Source organism: Gigantopelta aegis, chromosome 14 (genome assembly GCF_016097555.1).
Source record: "Gigantopelta aegis isolate Gae_Host chromosome 14, Gae_host_genome, whole genome shotgun sequence".
Lineage (NCBI taxonomy): Eukaryota > Metazoa > Mollusca > Gastropoda > Neomphalida > Peltospiridae > Gigantopelta > Gigantopelta aegis.
In genome coordinates this window covers 47959004-47978963 of record NC_054712.1, presented here as the reverse complement: position 1 = coordinate 47978963, position 19960 = coordinate 47959004, and the positions used below count along the sequence as shown (strand labels likewise).

The following is a 19960-nucleotide window of genomic DNA, read 5'->3' as shown; positions in this document are numbered from 1 at the left end:
GTACGCAACACACCACCATCCCAAGTTGTTCGTACATGTAAGGTTTGATGGTCCTGTATACATCTATATGCCTCTGTATGCAAGATATGCTCCAGACAAGGATTTACTGTTATGTGCAGTAGACTGTGAAAAGTAGGTCACAGTGACCTAGTAATAGTACGCAACACACCACCATCCCAAGTTGTTCCTACATGTAAGGTTTGATGGTCCTGTATACATCTATATGCCTCTGTATGCAAGATATGCTCCAGACAAGGATTTACTGTTATGTGCAGTAGACTGTGAAAAGTAGGTCACAGTGACCTAGTAATAGCACGCGACACACCACCATCCTAAGTTGTGCCTACATGTGAGGTTTGATGGTCCTGTATGCATCTGTATGCAAGATATGGTCCGGACAAGAAAACGTTAACAGACGATGGACATACGAATGGACAATGCCATACTATAATACAACCCATAGATGGGCATATAAAAAGTAGATGGGACAATTGTTCAACCATTTGACTATATCTATATCGCCACGCTTGCCATGCTCGCTATTCGGAATCCATAAGTTTAAAGAACAAGGTGAAGGGGGAAAAAGGTCCATTTCTCCAGTGTTAACATTTGTGCCTTCCAAAATACGATTCGACACCAAATATGCGAAATTATGATTTTCTTTCTAAAAATAGGAATTTCTAACAAGACAATCGTAATAGCGTAATCTATGCTTTAAATTCGTAATAATTCTGCCAAATTCATAACGGTTGGCATCTCTGCCTGATACACCCTGCCCTGTCCCTGATACACCTGCCCTGTCCCTGATACACCTGCCCTGTCCCTTATACACCCTGCCCTGTCCCTGATACACCCTGCCCTGTCCCTGATACACCTGCCCTGTCCCTGATATACCCTGCCCTGTTTCTGATACACCCTGCCCTGTCCCTGATACACCCTGCCCTGTCCCTGATACACCTGCCCTGTCTCTGATACACCCTGCCTTGTCTCTTGATACACCCTGCCCTGTCCCTGATACACCTGCCCTGTCTCTGATACACCCTGCCTTGTCTCTGATACACCCTACCCTGTCCCTGATACACCCTGCCCTGTCCCTGATACACCAACCTTGTCCCTGATACACCAGCCTTGTCCCCGACACACCCAGTCTTGTCCCCGATACACCCTGCCCTGTCCCCGATACACCCTGCCCTGTCCCCGATACACCCTGCTTTGTCCCTGATACACCCTGCCCTGTCCCTGATACACCCTGCCTTGTCCCTGATACACCCAGCCTTGTTCCCGATACATCCTGCCTTGTCCCTTATACACCCTGCCCTGTCCCTGATACACCCAGCCTTGTCCCCAATACACCCTGCCTTGTCCCTGATACACCCAACCTTGTCCCTGATACACCCAGCCTTGTCCCCGATACACCCTGCCCTGTCCCCGATACACCCAGCCTTGTCCCCAATACACCCAGCCTTGTCCCCAATACACCCAGCCTTGTCCCCAATACACCCTGCCTTGTCCCTGATACACCCAGCCTTGTCCCTGATACACCCAGCCTTGTCCCTGTCCCTGATACACCAGCCTTGTCCCGGATACACCCTGCCCATGTAAACGTTTGGTAACTCTGTACTCACCGGTCTTCATGTTTTTGACTGCCTTTTCCTTCTGGTCCGACGAAAGACGATTCACTGACTTGAGATACTTCGTCACATAGATGTTTGGTGTCATGCCAATCATGTTCTGCTCACCACACCCGGTGGGCACTTGTAACAAGTTGTCCAGACCAGATATGGCTGGTCCCATGATGTCTCCTGAAAATAAGGAAGGAAGAAGGAAGGAAGGAATGTTTTATTTAACGCCGCACTCAATGCATTTTAATTACAGTTATCAGGGGTGGGAAATGGTGAACTGTAAAAAAGAGGAAATCTAGAGGGGTCCGGGGGCACGCTGCATCACGACGCCGGCTAAAGCTTACCTGCTCCCTTTGCAAATGAAACCAAGTAAGAAACGCGGCCACATTTAGATTCATAATGATGTCACAACATAATTTGATGTGTCATGTCATCATTTAGGACAGTTTTACGATATAGTAGTGCTAAGATAGCTTCGAAAATCTGGGCCCAGAAGTTTACATGACCGATCCCCCCCCCGCAGAAAGGACGATTAAAATGCGAAGAAACGCAATGTTCCATGAGAGGAAAACCGCGGATCTGAGGAGAATTCCCACCCGAGTTATAGGACATCAGACTTATAGTTATGGACCACACAGATATAATGAGAGGAAACCTGCTGCCACCAATGTGGCTATATGTTCAACATATGGTAATTTTGACACTGGAAAAATAACACATGAAATCCTATGCTGTCATATACACTAGTCCTGTCTAGCAACAAGTGATGTTTGACCTAGACTTTCTCCACATTACCGACGGTAAACACTGTTACCTTTGCTACAACAGTGGCAAAAAACTGGTTGTAAAGGAAAGGAATGCTTGATCAGGATCCAGAAAAAGTATAGGGGGTGTTTTTTGGGGTGGAGACAATAAGAAAAAAAAAAGGTACATGGACCAACTTGTGAAAAGGGCAACATAATGAAATTAAAAAACAAATATTAAAAAATTGACACTTGAATATATTTAGGGGTCGAATCCCCTGATCCCCCCTCCCCTGATCAAAAGACGGGGAAGAGGAAGCCAGCATAATTAAGAGAAAGTTCTGATGCATCCACACTACAATCAAGGATCCAATCCATCATCTGAAGAGATACCAAGAGACAACCATTTTCAGGCTAAGAACCGGTTACTGCCATCTCAGATCTCATATGTACACTGATAAATGATAAAGCACTGGCCGAACGGAGCAACACTGGCTGTCAAGCTTTGAGGTTCCAAAGAAGACTTGACAGAGACAGCACTTTTTATCACCACAACCGGGCTCCAAATCTAAAGCATGATCAACTATAGCTTGAACGCAGAAGAAGGAAGCCAGCTGTAGTTTGCTGACATAACAGCAAGAGATCTTTTATATTCATCTTTTCACAGACAGTTTATGCTGGACAGTACATACCACAGCCTCTGATGCAGCAGTTAAGCAGCGTTCGCATTATGCGATCTGTTGCAACGACTTGTCGCATACGACTGAATCGTAATGTGAGAACATCTAAAGTCTGTTCCATCCTCTTACAAAAATAATTTCAGTTTTGTTTAATGTAAGAAGAAAAGTAAAAGTGTTTTGGAAATAACAACAAACGACTAATTCCAAAACATGAAAAAAGGCGTTCAGCTGTGGGACTGACTATAAATCGCAAAGACATTAATTGTACACTACATGTCTCTGTAACCGACCGGCCTCGGTGGCACAGAGGTTAAGCCATCGGTCTCCAGGCTGATAGGTACTGGGTTCGGATCCCAGTCGAGGCATGGGATTTTTAATCCAGATACTGACTCCAAACCCTGAGTGAGTGCTCCGCATGGCTCAATGGGTTGGTGTAAACCACTTGCACCAACCAGTGATCCATAAACTGGTTCAACAAAGGCCATGGTTTGTGCTATCCTGCTTGTGGGAAGCGCAAATAAAAGATCCCTTGCTGCCTATCGTAAAAGAGTAGTCTATGTGGCAACAGCAGGTTTCCTCTAAAAAAAACAGTGTCAGAATGATCATATGTTTGACGTCCAATAGCCAATGATAAGATAAAAAATCAATGTGCTCTAGTGGCGTCGTTAAATAAAACAAACTTTACTGTAACCGAGTGTGTAGGACTGACATATCGCATGCGATAAGTGTAATGAGAACATCGCTATAGATGCAATAGATGGACAAAGAAAGAAGGACGGAACAGTTCACAAACTCACCAGTCACTTTGACTTCAATTCTGCGTGATCCAGGCACAACCTGGTCCGCGGGTGGAAACGCCAGATAGATGGTCTCGTCGAACGAGCGTGTCGTAGCATCAAGCTCCACCGTTTGTCCAGACGTCCGCATGTTCACGATGCCTTCTGGCTGCAAACAGAAGAAAGGAATGTGCGTGTTAACAACACCCCAGTACATTGTTTTATCTGTGGCTTCTCTAACATGTGAAATGAAAGACTTGTTTTAGCATAAGACAGAATATCCAATAGTGTGTGTGTGTGTGTGTGTTAACAACACCCCAGCACATTGCTATCAGCTGTTCTAACACCTAACATGTCTAATTCTTGGTGTTAGACAACACCCCAGCACACTGTTATATGTCTAATTCTTGGTGTTAGACAACACCCCAGCACATTGCTGTCAGCTGTTACATGTCTAATTCTTGTTGTTAGACAACACCCCAGCACACTGTTACATGTCTAATTCTTGGTGTTAGACAACACCCCAGCACACTGTTATATGTCTAATTCTTGGTGTTAGACAACACCCCAGCACACTGTTACATGTCTAATTCTTGGTGTTAGACAACACCCAAACACACTGTTATATGTCTAATTCGTGGTGATAGACAACACCCCAGCACACTGCTATCAGCTGTTACATGTCTAATTCTTGGTGTTAGACAACACCCTAGCACACTGTTACATGTCTAATTCTTGGTGTTAGACAACACCCCAGCACATTGCTATCAGCTGTTACATGTCTAATTCTTGGTATTAGACAACACCCCAATACACTTATATGTCTAATTCTTGGTGTTAGACAACACCCCAGCACACTGCTATCGGCTGATACATGTCTAATTCTTGGTGTTAAACAACACCCCAGCACACTGTTATATGTCTAATTCTTGGTGTTAGACAACACCCCAATACACTGTTATATGTCTAATTCGTGGTGTTAGATAACACCCCAGCACACTGCTATCGGCTGATACATGTCTAATTCTTGGTGTTAAACAACACCCCAGCACACTGTTATATGTCTAATTCTTGGTGTTAGACAACACCCCAGCACACTGTTACATGTCTAATTCTTGGTGTTAGACAACACCCAAACACACTGTTATATGTCTAATTCGTGGTGTTAGACAACACCCCAGCACACTGCTATCAGCTGTTACATGTCTAATTCTTGGTGTTAGACAACACCCCAGCACACTGTTACATGTCTAATTCTTGGTGTTAGACAACACCCCAGCACATTGCTATCAGCTGTTACATGTCTAATTCTTGGTATTAGACAACACCCCAATACACTGTTATATGTCTAATTCTTGGTGTGAGACAACACCCCAATACACTGTTATATGTCTAATTCTTGGTGTTAGACAACACCCCAGCACACTGTTATATGTCTAATTCTTGGTGTTAGACAACACCCCAGCACATTGCTATCACCTGTTACATGTCTAATTCTTGGTGTTATAGAACACCCCAGCACACTGTTATATGTCTAATTCTTGGTGTTAGACAACACCCCAGCACACTGTTATATGTCTAATTCTTGGTGTTAGACAACACCCCAGCACACTGTTACATGTGTAATTCTTAGTGTTAGACAACACCCCAACACACTGTTATATGTCTAATTCTTGGTGTCGACACCCCAGCACACTGCTATCAGCTGTTACATGTCTAATTCTTGGTGTTAGATAACACCCCAACACACTGTTATATGTCTAATTCTTGGTGTTAGACAACACCCCAGCACATTGCTATCAGCTGTTACATGTCTAATTCTTGGTGTTAGACAACACCCCAGCACACTGTTACATGTCTAATTCTTGGTGTTAGACAACACCCCAACACACCGTTATATGTCTAATTCTTGGTGTTAAACAACACCCCAGCACACTGTTATATGTCTAATTCTTGGTGTTAGACAACACCCCAGCACATTGCTATCAGCTGTTACATGTCTAATTCTTGATGTTAGACAACACCCCAATACACTTATATGTCTAATTCTTGGTGTTAGACAACACCCCAGCACACTATCAGCTGTTACATGTCTAATTCTTGGTGTTAAACAACACCCCATCACACTGCTATCAGCTGATACATGTCTAATTGTTGGTGTTATACAAAACCCCAGCACAGTTATATGTCTAATTCGTGGTGTTAGACAACACCCCAGCACACTGCTATATGTCTAATTGTTGGTGTTAGACAACACCCCAGCATACTGTTATATGTCTAATTCTTGGTGTTAGACAACACCCCAGCACATTGTTATGTGTCTAATTCTTGGTGTTATACAACACCCCAGCACAATGTTATATGTCTAATTCTTGGTGTTAGACAACACCCCAAGACACTGTTATATGTCTAATTCTTGGTGTTAACACCCCAGCACACTGCTATCAACTGTTACATGTCTAATTGTTGGTGTTAGACACCCCAGCACACTGTTATATGTCTTATCTGTTGGGTCTAGTAAGAAACCACTATTCCCACATGGGTTGCTCCTTTCAAACAGTGGCAAGGCTATTTTTTATTCATGTTTATGTAATAAACTCCATATCTCACCTTTTTATTCATGTTTATGTAATACTCAGTATCTCACCTTCACAAGAACATCCCTGGTCACAACATCGCCAAGCTCTCCAGTTGTTTTTTCTGGTCGAGCCGTCACGTTCAGCGAAACAAGTCCAAGTTTGATTGGTCGTATGTCAAATATGACAGCCTTCGGAACATTTGGATCTACCTAGAAAAACAATAGTAAACCAATCTTAAAAAAGATATCTTTTTCCCCCCATTTACATTTTTTTGAACAGTTAACAAGAGGGGAGGTGACTTACACGAAACAATTTTTAAAAACCCAACAAAAAAAAAGCATTCAATATATTAATGCAAGTAGGAATGAATGAAAGAAAGAATGTTTAACGACACCCCAGCACAAAAAATACATACATTGGGTGTCGAACTATGGTAAATGCAAACAGTAAGTGATGATCAACATCAACATAAAATGCAACAGTTTTATGCAAATAGAGCATTATCAATAAATTTAATTAACCAAATGAAGAAGGATTTTAAGATTTACATTGAAATCATTCATATATATAACTTGAACATGAAGGGGATCATGAAATAGTTTGAGTTTTCAAAATTTGTATAGCACACTTCAGAACTGAAATGGCACTGCAGATGGATGACTTTGTTTGATATAGCAAGAAATGTGTGGTGCACTGCCCCCTTCCAAACTCAGGGCTCGAACTTAACAATTTATCTCCCAAAGCAAAAAAAAAATTTAAAAATTGCCGTGGGTGAAACGGCCCACCGATGGCAATTTAAAGCCTGCCCATGGCAACCGAAAAAAAGAAGAAGACTTTTGCAGCAAATAAATAAGACTGAAAGGTTATTTGCTGTTCGTAGACATATTTTAAATGTACTAATGTTATATACTGGCAGCTAATGTATACGATGTGTAAACATTTTGCTATCATTGAGGAGCTTTACCGATGGCACGTTTGTTCCGCCGGTGATGTTCCCGGCCTACGGCAATTTACATCTCAACGACGGCAATTGCCATAGGTGCCGTCGTTAATTTCGAGCCCTGCAAACACTGAACATTTTACATTTCCTGTTGAAAGGTGAATTAATATATAAAAGGCAATTCACACCACCCCTAGCTGCTGGCATCTTCCAGTAACTTTGACACATTCCTTTTGTGTACATTTTAAATGTAAGTGAATAACAAAAGACATAAGCTCACTTGGAAGTTGGCAGAAAAAATTCCAGTTATTGGGAATAATTGACTTAACTACTGAACATCTGGTCACAAATGCTCATAAGTAAACACAACATTATTGATATTTTTTTGTGTCTAATTTTAATCAATATTAAAGGGACAGACTCTAGTCTTTAAACACTAAGGCACATTTCCCACTATTAGAACCGTTCATGATCACTGAAATCAAACATTGCTTATATTTTATTGTTTACATTATCCATTTCTGTACAACCGAAGTGTTTATCATCCTGGTGTGTCTAATAGCACAAAATGATTTTTTTCATATTTTAAAAAATGCACGTGTCTCTGAGATGTAAAGGCTGTCATGTTTTAGTCTACTTTTAAAGGTATTTCAATGTCACAGAATCTTATTTCACTCTGTTGTATCCAAATTTGTTACAGGTTTGTAAATTAACTAAACTTAGTGTCCATTTTTATGGGTTGAAACTAGGGTCTAGGTGAAAACTATGCTTTAGTGTTATAAAAAACAAGGGTCTGTCCCTTTAACTCATCTAAAATAAAGCATAACAAGAGTACTGGTGAGGTACAGGATACGCCCATCAGGAGTTTGATGGAAAACAATAGCTATTAATGAATATGTTACGGGTATGATTCAAGTCTAATTATGTGAAATTTTTGCAATGGGATGGATGAACAATTTGTTTTGGACCAACTACTGATGATACTGTATCCATTGGAGAAAGTGATTTTCTTATGATGTTCAGAATATAGACAAATTACTTGATTTATTTGTATCACAGAGACCTAGTAATTGTATGTGACACACCACCATCCCAAGTTGTTTCTACGTGTGAGGTTTGATGGTCCTGTATGCATCTATATGCAAGATATTGTCCACACAAGGATTTACTGTTATGTGCAGTAGACAGTGGAAAGTAGGTCACAGTGACCTAGTAATAGTACGTGACACACCACCATCCCAAGTTGTCCCTACATGTGAGATATGATGGTCCTGTCTGCATCTGTATGCAAGATATTGTCCGGATAAGAAAAGTTAACAGACGGACGTACATACAGATGGACGAACAATGCCATACCATAATACGACCCATCATAGACATGCGTATACAAATTAGAAAAACCCAAAAATCACTCTAGCAGTGAGAAAGTTAACATACCTCAATGTGGTTTTAGTCAAAAATCACTCTAGTAGTGAGAAGATTAACATACTTCAAAGTGGTTTTTGTCAAAAATCATTCCAGTAGTGAAAGGTTAACATACCTCAAAGTGATTTTAGTCAAAATTCATTCCAGTAGTGAGAAAGTTAACATACCTCAATGTGGTTTTAGTCAAAATTCATTCTAGCAGTGAGAAGGTTAACATACCTCAGTGGTTTTAGTCAAAAATCACTCCAGTGGTGAAAAGGTTAACATACCTCAATGTGGTTTTTGTCAAAAATCATTCCAGTAGTGAAAGGTTAACATACCCCAAAGTGGTTTAGTCAAAAATCACTCCAGTAGTGAAAGGTTAACATACCTCACTGTGGTTTTAATCAAAATTCATTCTAGTAATGAGAAAGTTAACATAGCTCACTGTGGTTTTAGTAAAAAATCACTCTAGTAGTGACGTTAACATACCTCAATGTGGTTTTTGACAAAAATCATTCCATAGTGAGAAGGTTAACATACCTCAATGTGGTTTTAGTAAAAAAATCACTCCAGTAGTGAAAGGTTAACATACTTCAATGTAGTTTTAGTTAAAAATCACTCTAGTAGTGAGAAGGTTAATATACCCCAAAGTGGTTTTAGTCAAAAATCACTCTAGTAGTGAGAAAGTTAACATACCTCAAAGTGGTTTTAGTCAAAAATCACTCTAGTAGTGAGAAAGTTAACATACCTCAATGTGGTTTTAGTCACAAATCATTCCAGTAGTGAGAAAGTTAACATACCTCAAAGTGGTTTTAGTCAAAATTCATTCCAGTAGTGAGAAAGTTAACATACCTCAATGTGGTTTTAGTAAAACATCACTCTAGTAGTGAGAAGGTTAACATACCTCAATGTGGTTTTAGTCAAAATTCATTCCAGTAGTGAGGTTAACATACCTTAATGTGGTTTTAGTCAAAAATCACTCCAGTAGAGAGAAGGTTAACCTTTACACTACTGGATTATTTTTTGACAAAAACCATGTTGAGAGGGTACAAGTTTATAATTTTTACTCACATATATTCACTCAAATTTGAATCAGTAAGTACATTGTATTATTTTTGTGGGTTTTCAAATTTTTATATTTTAGATCAGTTAATGTTGATTAAAATTAGGCAAAAAATAGAAAAAGTTGCATTTACTTACGGGCAGTCCAGTATTTATGTCCATTATTCCCAATAACAGTGGTTTTCTGACCAGAGTTTAAGAAAAAAAGAACTAGGATGCATATCCAAATATTTGGTGATTTTCGTTGTTGATAAAACAATCAAATTTATTATCAAATTAGCTGTTACAATCAGCTATCGATCCCTGAAAATTACCACAATGTGCCGCCATTGTTGGAAAACCAAGGTATTTTCCATTAAAAAATGAAAACCCAAAGCAGCCACTTATCAGTAAGTGTTTCCCATTTTGTATTTCCGGTGAGCGTCATGTGCAAAATGGCTGGAAATATGAATTATGAGACTGTTAACATGCCTCAATGTCCATGACTCTGTCTCCAGTGAGACTGTTAACATGCCTCAATGTCCATGACTCTGTCTCCAGTGAGACTGTTAACATGCCTCAATGTCCATGACTCCGTCATCTGTGAGACTGTTAACATACCTCAATGTCCACGACTCTGTCTTCAGTGAGACTGTTATCATACCTCAATGTCCATGACTCCGTCTCCCGTGAGACTGTTAACATGCCTCAATGTCCACGACCCTGTCTCCAGTGAGACTGTTAACATACCTCAATGTCCACGACTCCGTCTCCCGTGAGGATATGCTGTACTCCATCAGCCAACGACTGGATCCTCTCAAACTCATCCGACTGCTGCAGTGTCACAGTGACCTGCAACAACAGTAACCAATGATAACATGGGAGATGACTCTAGGCAAACCCAACACAAGGGAGATAACTTGAGGCAAACCAAATATAAGGGATATAACTAGACAAACCCAACACAAGGGAGATAACCAGGCAAATTCAACATAAGGGATAGAACTCTAAGCAAACCCAATAACAAGGGATATAACTCTAGACAAACCCAACACAACAAATGATATAGCTAATCAAATAAACAAAATTTCAGCTTAATATCTCAAGTCTTTGGGAAAAGTTATTCTGGAAAACAAATTTTCACATCTCCTAAGTTCAAGGGATATAACTCCATCAAAAATAGGTAAAGTGCAATGAAAGTAAAAGTTAATCTGTAACAGTATATGACAAAGCTATACACATAATTTCAGCTCAATATCTCAAGGCCTTCTGAAAAAAGTGTGGAAAACAAATTTTCACTTCTTCTAAGTACAACGGCCATAACTCCGTCAAAAATGTCTGAATCGCCATGAACGTCAAACTTGACCCGTAACGGTACATGATAAAGCTATACACAAAATTTCAGGTCAGTTTCTCAAGGCTTTCTAAAAATAACCATCCGGAAAACTATATGTGGGACAGACGGACGGACAGACATACAGTCGGACATACAGTCAGACAGACAGAAGGATGGAGATGAAACCTATAGTCCCCTCCGGTTGGACCAGCAGGTGACTAATAACTAGTTAATGACGTCGGATATCTTCCGAATAGGCCGAATGTGCCTCGCGGAATTTCCCATTCTTACCTTCACAGGATAAAGCAGATATCTGACAAGCTATTCTCTATTTATACCAACACTACTACATACTCCCCCTCCCTCAAGTGAAACTATGTCCTTGAGCTGTGTACCATTGGCAGTTGAACTGTTACGGGTCCTGACTGGGTTATAATTATATACTTGTGTTAAAAACACACCCAGTCCCTACGTCGGCTCCAAATGTAACAGATGCATCAACCTCCACTGAAGGGATTGGAACCACGAACCCTCAGTATGAGAATCCAAGGCTCTACCAACTGAGTTAATAAGGAAATTCCCACTATCGTAAATACTGCCAGTAGGGGCATATAACACCAACACTACTACACTACATTCTCGTTCTCCACCACTTCCCTGAGACAAGTTCAAGGAGTGATTTTTAGCTCCTCTTAGCCTGTGAATTTATGTCATCAATGTGGTAATTTCTTAAATGGCTACCTGTAATCTAAGTTCGGGAGCAAGTAATAACTCTCTCAGGGCTTCTAGATTATGGTAGCCCCACTCCCATGGCTAGTGATATTCAATGTTGGGCTAGTAAATAAATACTATTGTAATGCCCGACGGCTAGTGAAAAAACAGTTGTTAAATGCTGAATTTAAATCTTTCGTAAATATGAATATCCTGCCCCAACCCCCACCCCACAATCTTAGTGTTTATAATCTCTATCTCCATCTTTAGGTAACATACTATTAAAAAACTGGTATTAAGTAAAGTAGAGTTAGGGAATTTTTAATTATGGCTAGTAAATTTTCAAAATCACTGATCCCATGGCTTGTGGAGTTTGTAAACATTCTAGAAACCCTGACTCCCCTCAATTTTTCCACAGCGACGTGAATTAAAAAACCCCGTACATGTACTCTACAAAAGGATTAAAGGGGCATTCCTGACTTTGCTGCATTGTAAGATGTTTCTGACTAATAAAATATTTCTACAATTAAACTTATATATTAAATATATTTTCTTGTTTGGAATATCAGTGTCTGTATATTCAATGTGTTTCTGGTCATCTTAATATTTGTAAGAAGCCCAAACTGGATTTTGTTTCCAAATAATTTCTTTAAGTACAAAAAAATATATTTTAGGAAATAAAATGAAATTAACCTAGTACAAATATTAAAATGATCAGAAACACGTTTGATATACAGCCACTAATATTTTATGCAGAAAAATAGATTTGATATGTAATTACAATTATTAAAAACTCTCTGTTAGTCAATAACATCTTACAAATTGCTGCAAACTCAGGAATGTCCCTTTAAATATCAGTACTCAATATGCAATATCATCATCATTGAGCTATATTCCACCCTAGCTGGGACAAAGTGTTTGCACCTTGTAAACGTAATGGAGAGAGGAGTATACATTCCACCCTAGCTGGGACAAAGTGTCTGCAGCTTGTAAACGTAATGGAGAGAGGTGTGCTACATCCCACCCTAGCTGGGACAAAGTGTCTGCACCTTGTAAACGTAATGGAGAGGGTGTGCTACATCCCACCCTAGCTGGGACAAAGTGTCTGCACCTTGTAAATGTAATGGAGAGAGGTGTGCTACATCCCACCCTAACTGGGACAAAGTGTCTGCACCTTGTAAACGTAATGGAGAGAGGTGTGGTACATTCTACCCAAGCTGGGAGAAAGTGTCTGCACCTTGTAAACATAATGGAGAGAGGTGTGCTACATCCCACCCTAGCTGGGACAAAGTGTCTGCAGCTTGTAAACGTAATGGACAGGAGTATACATCCCACCCTAGCTGGGACAAAGTGTCTGCACCTTGTAAACGTAATGGAGAGAGGAGTATACATTCCACCCTAGCTGGGACAAAGTGTCTGCAGCTTGTAAACGTAATGGAGAGAGGTGTGCTACATCCCACCCTAGCTGGGACAAAGTGTCTGCACCTTGTAAACGTAATGGAGAGGGTGTGCTACATCCCACCCTAGCTGGGACAAAGTGTCTGCACCTTGTAAATGTAATGGAGAGAGGTGTGCTACATCCCACCTTGTAAACGTAATGGAGAGAGGTGTGGTACATTCTACCCAAGCTGGGAGAAAGTGTCTGCACCTTGTAAACATAATGGAGAGAGGTGTGCTACATCCCACCCTAGCTGGGACAAAGTGTCTGCAGCTTGTAAACGTAATGGACAGGAGTATACATTCCACCCTAACTGAGACAAAGTGTATGCACCTTGTAAACGTAATGGACAGGAGTAAACATTCCACCCTAGCTGGGACAAAGTGTCTGCACCTTGTAAACGTAATGGAGAGAGTGTGCTACATCCCACCCTTGCTGGGACAAAATGTCTGCAGCTTGTAAACATAATGGAGAGAGGTGTGCTACATCCCACCCTAACTGGGACAAAGTGTCTGCAGCTTGTAAACATAATGCAGAGAGGTGTGCTACATCCCACCCTAACTGGGACAAAGTGTCTGCAGCTTGTAAACATAATGGAGAGAGGTGTGCTACATTCCACCCTAGCTGGGACAAAGTGTCTGCACCTTGTAAATGTAATGGACAGGAGTATACATTCCACCCTAACTGGGACAAAGTGTCTGCAGCTTGTAAACGTAATGGACAGGCGTATACATTCCACCCTAACTGGGACAAAGTGTCTGCACCTTGTAAACGTAATGGACATGAGTATACATTCCACCCTAACTGGGACATTGTGCCTGCACCGTGTAAACGTAACTGAGGGATTATACTACATTCCACCCTAACTGGGACAAAGTGTCTGCCCCTTGTAAATGTAATTGAGGGATTATACTACATTCCACCCTAACTGGGAGAAAGTGTCTGCACTGTGTAAATGTAATTAAGGAGGATGTGCTACGTCATACGTACCTTTGTTCTCATCTTCATGTAGTTGTACACAGTGACTCGAAGCTGGAAAATCTCAGTCTTCGTTATCGAATACGGCAGAGTCATCGTAATGAAGAAAGGCTTGAATGCAGTCAACTGAAAAAGAAAAAAATATATATATCATAAAATAAATTAAATTATGCTAGGGTCATCAGAATGGAAAGATTAGATTGTAACCGATTGGGAGATAAAAATCACAAAATCAAATTTAAAAAGGTTCTGATGGTAACAAAATATCTTTAAAAGACTGAATCACTCACCTTTGTTGCAGTATCTGTGATGGCCAGTCCCTTCTTTGGGCTGATGGAGAAAGCGGTGGCCACCCATGTTGTGATTGTGTCTGGTACAACCTGTGACAAAGTCTTCTTTCCAGATACACTGTAAGAGAGGTCATATATTTAATTCTGGTTTTATTTAAACATGAAAAACATGACAGTTACCTTGATTTTAATATCTTATTACCGTAATTAGTACAAGATAATTTAATAATTATTTAATGTTTTTGTCTTGTATTGATTCAAACTGTCCAAGAGATGTTTAATAATAATAATAACAAAGACTAAATATCCATCCATGTTTTTTGGGTGAGTTTTTGTCTTGTATTGATTCAAACTGTCCAAGAGATGTTTAATAATAATAATAACAAAGACTAAATATCCATCCATGTTTTTTGGGTGAGTTTTTGTGAGTTCCTTGCCTTGAAAAAATGAGTAAATATTAGCCATGAACAAATAAAAAAGTGATGTATTTTAGTAATTACCAGCCTTTAAACAATAATATTTAGTAAATAACGATTTATAATTATCATATTAACATTTGGTAAATAATAATATTTAGTAGATAAAAATTTATAATTATTATATTAACATATGGTAAACATAATATTGAGTAAACAACAATTTATTAGTATTATACAGGGGTGCAGAAAGTACTTGCCTGCTTGCCAAATGCGAGTAAAAATTCTGACGGACGAGTTAAACAATATAACTACTAGTCCGACAGGCGATCTGGTATTGTTAATCAAGGTTGCAGGGAGGGTGTGTGTCTTTTTTTTTTCGTTTGCCATGTGATGTTGATCACTTGGCCAACCAAGTTATTAATAATATTTTTTTGTCAAATTTATATCTATCATTTGAAGGAAGGAAATGTTTTATTTAACGACACACTAAACACATTTTTATTTCTTTTATTTACGGTTATATGGCGTCAGACTATCATTTGAAGTGTATAGTATAATATTGTTAAACAATAATATTTTGATCTGTGGGCTGTCGGACTAGTAGAAATACTGGCGATCTAGTACATTTTAGTTGGTTCTGGTCCAGAGGACTATTGAGATATTTCCCATTTCTGCACCCCTGTTATATTAAAATATGGTAAACATAATATTGAGTAAACAATTTATTAGCATTATATTAACATATAGTAAAGATAATAATGAGTTAGAGAATAACTAACGAGCTACGAGGAATTATGAATTATCTGTCCCGAGTGAATGAATGTTGTAAACCCGAGCCTTTTCAATGTAAAAATTCCTCTGCAGTCTACAACAAAGCCATCAGCCATTATGTCATATAATCTTACACGCATTACATGACGTAATATAAGTGACGTCATAGCATAACGGCATTCTTTTTACAGCCAAATGTTTACAGTACAAAATAATGTAACTGTATTTGCATTTGAAAATAATTATTTTTATATATTACTAAAGCCGCTGCTTATGAAAATATACCATTTCATGTTTACGAAACAAATGAGTCCTTTTGTTTTTTTGTAAATCTTTGTAGATCGTGTAACGTATGTTTAATCTGACTTATGAATGGAAACATTATATGAATAAAAGTGAAGTTCTAGCCATGGCAAGCAACCAACCAACCAAATGTCGTGATTTTTAAGCCAGCCAATCAGTGGCTGTAGAAGCAATCTGCACACTGTGCAGAGATCGAACAAATCTTACCCTGTATATTTGAGCCCATATGGGTAATAATAAATAATAATCCTCTTACTCCGTTTTGCCTTCCAACCAGAGCCAGGCTTCAGGGAAGAACGTACGTGCCTTGCCCAGGTCAGCCATCCCTCCGGTGTTAGAACTAGATGCTTCATCGACGTTGCCTCCTGAAGAAAAATGTGACAAACATAAACTATATACCAAACAACTGGTTTAAGTTAGTGGTAGCCCAAATCTGACTATGGCAATTTCGGTCTGATATATACCCAGTCATTTCAGCATTTCGTTGAGTAAGAGAGGCAACCGGCTGCATGTTACTCTTTTTGAAAAGCAGCAAGGGATTTTTTTTTATCTTTAATATGCACTTTCTGGTATACAGGACAGTACATACTATAGAAATTGAAGTACCAAGTCGTGGAGAAATGGTTGGGGCAGCAAAAAACCCCCAAGTCTATGGAGGGTGATATTTTATATGCACTTTCTGGTAAGTAGGACAGTACATACCATGGCAACTGAACTACCAAGTTGTGGAGAAAATGTTTTATTTAACGATGCAACTCAACACATTTTATTTACGGTTATATGGCGTCAGACATATGGTTAACGACCACACAGATATAGAGAGAGGAAACCCACTGTCGCCACTTCATGGGCCACTCTTTTCAATTAGCAACAAGGGATCTTTTATATGCAATTGATACAGGGGCTGCTTCATACAGGTCAGGTTATTAAATATTTGATTATTTGGGAGAATAAACATGTGGCCTGTTAATACAGGTTGTTGCAAGAGCAGGTTTAACTGTACTGTTTACTACAGGTCAGCAGTAATGGGTCTCTTACCAGCATGGTTCACATACCAGACAGCACATACCAAAGCTTTTGATAGACAGGTCACAGAGTACTGGTTGACAAGGGAAATAACTCAACTGGTCCACTCTTACAAGCATGGTTCCAGAACAGACAGCACATACCACAGCTTTTGATACACTGGTCACAGAGTACTGGTTCTCAAAATATTATGATTCGGACGATGTGCATAATTTGAAACCTTTCCAAATGAACGGGAACATGATAAGTTACAAAATGTACAGATAATGTTCACATTGCCCTTTTTTCTTCTTTCTTTTTTTGCATTTTTTCAGGGAAGGAAGAAGTCACCCGTCATACTTTTTCAACCTTATACCACTGACACATCAAGTTTTAAATCGCATCAGTGCACATTCATCCAGATAGGAAGGAAGGAATATTTTATTTAACGATGCACTCAACACATTTTATTTACAGTTATATGGCATCGAACATATGGTTAAGGACCACACAGATATTAAGAGAGGAAACCCACTGTCGCCACTTCATGGACTACTCTTTTCGATTAGCACCAAGGGATCTTTTATATGCACCATCCCACAGACAGGATAACACATACCACAGCCTTTGACATACCAGCCGTGGTGCACTGAGGAAAGAGAAATAGCCCAATGGGGCCACCGACGGGGATCGATCCCAGACCGACCGCACATTGAGCGAATGCTTTACCACTGGGCTACGTCCCACCCTTCGTCCAGATAGGATTACCAAACTCAATCAATCCACTTTAGTCTCCACACACATATGTATGTGAGTTTAGTTTTCGATTGTGGTGTGTCAACGGTACAATGGCGAATATGTTTCAGTTTGAGTTGGTTTAGACGTCATTTGTTGGATATGTAATAGTTATACCCACACTTACTCGATATATCGGTGAATATCCCAACAGTTTTGATTGTGAGAACCTCTTCTCACGATCAAAACTGTTGAGATATTCACCGATACACCAAGTAAGTGTGGGTATAACTGACGTATATCCCACTTTAAGTCAAGTTAATTATTATTGTATCAGTTCTATGGCTAATAATATCATGATCAATAACTAGAAAGTAAAAAAATTAAATGAAAATAACGTGTACCAGACGTCGTGACCCTCACATTTTGTTCTCGAGTATTAAAACTGTCTGTTACACAGTTGTCCGTGTCGCACATGCAAATGAAATTTGATGCTGTTTTATCATTGTGCGTTATAAGGCTGTACTGGTATCGGAATGTATTAAAACTCAGGGACATACCTGTAGTTATATTTTCTAGGGATGGGAACAGTGTGGAGGAATTAAGAAGTAAACTATCTCCGACAACATTTTGTATGTTTAAATCGCCTAAAACACCATTCATGATATATAGAACTAGAAATAATATTTAATGATTATTATAAAAAAAAAAAAAGGAATTTACTAGAATTTACTCCGCACTCTGCATGCTTTTTAACAGACGTATCGTGCTATAAATCTCTTGTGGAAACTACTGTGAATAAGTGTGCATGTGTAATTAGATGGCTCACTCTATTGGTTGAAATATTATAAAAATAAAATTTGAACTCTATCATATGCAAATGATGTCACGACCCAAACCAATTTTTGTAGAACATTGGTTAAAATATTATGAAAACATAATTTGAACTTTGTTATATGCAAATGATAAGTGTCATCAATCAAAGCCATTTTGTCTCATTTTGTAAAGGCGAATTGTGACGGACGGTCGTGCATGTGAAAATAAGCCAGGGAGAAAAAACAACAACTTTGAAGATTGAACCAATGTCTGGCAAGTGTCGTCTTTTCTAAAAATGGGTTACACTGTATTACAAAGTTAAAGTTTGTTTTTATTTAATGACACCACTAGAGCACATTGATTTATTAACCATCGACTATTGGATGTCAAACATTTGGTAATTCTGACATATTGTCTTAGAGAGAAAACCTGCTACATTTTCCAATTAGCAGCAAGGGATCTTAAATACGCACAATGCCACAGACAGGATAGCACATGCCACTGCCTTTGAAATACCAGTTGTGGTGCATTGGTTGGGATGGGAAAATAGCCCAATAGACCAGTTTGATTAGTATTGACTTACCAATGTCTTGACGTGGAAATTTATCAACATCATCGTGAAATATCTCATCAATTTCTGGATATCTAGGAGGCTGATCTTGCATCACTTTCGTGTCTGTCATTGACAGGAGACCTCTAGTCTAAAGGGCAATAACTCTGTCACACACATACATGGGGTATGCAATAAATCAACAGTTACTGTTGCCAAGCAGTACTTGTATAAAAAAAATTATAAACTTAATGTGGATTTTTACCTCAATTTTGAGCGGGTTAGGGTTAGTAAATGAATCCACCAGTGCATCTAAAATACACGTGTTAAAGGGACAGACCCTAGTTTTTTAAAACTTTGAGACATATTTTTCACGTAGACTCTAGTTTCAACTAGGATAAAACAGAGTGAATCAAGAGTCTGCGACATTGAAACGCCCTTAAAAATAAAATAAAACACGACTCTATAACAGTTACTTCTCAGACGCACGTGCGTTTTTAAAAATATGAAAAATGCATTTTGTGGTATTAGAAACACCAGGATGACCAGAATCACTTCGGTTATACAGAAATGGATAACCTAAACAATAAAATGTAAGTAATGTTTGATTTCAGCCATCATAAACGGCTCTAATAGTAATAAATATGCCCTAGTGTTTAAAAACTAGGCTTTGTCCCTTTAAGGTATCCTTTATTCTTGTTAGTACTAGAAGTGTAGTTAGTATCATCTATTGGTGATTCATGTTGATCACCATAACATGCAGGTCAAACATTCCTTTGGGATAATAAAGGAATTAAAGATACATGTGTTAATTACTGGA

At 39.1% G+C, this 19960-nt stretch overlaps 1 protein-coding gene across 6 annotated transcripts in view; it reads right to left on the bottom strand.

The window, feature by feature from the left end:
• The window catches only part of LOC121388637 (CD109 antigen-like), a 135138-nt gene that overhangs the window by 25564 nt on the left and 89614 nt on the right, over window positions 1-19960 (bottom strand). For 4 of the 6 annotated variants that reach the window (XM_041520063.1, XM_041520060.1, XM_041520061.1 and 1 more), the window contains exons 20-26: window positions 16291-16399; window positions 14542-14659; window positions 14264-14377; window positions 10539-10640; window positions 6469-6609; window positions 3843-3990; window positions 1626-1802 (exon numbers count right to left, since the gene is read on the bottom strand). In XM_041520063.1, coding sequence (XP_041375997.1) covers window positions 1626-1802; window positions 3843-3990; window positions 6469-6609; window positions 10539-10640; window positions 14264-14377; window positions 14542-14659; window positions 16291-16399 — 909 coding nt within the window. Of the gene's footprint in view, window positions 1-1625; window positions 1803-3842; window positions 3991-6468; window positions 6610-10538; window positions 10641-14263; window positions 14378-14541; window positions 14660-16290; window positions 16400-19173; window positions 19292-19960 lie in introns of all 6 variants that reach the window. The other 2 variants (XM_041520058.1, XM_041520059.1) reach the window with 1 other exon arrangement.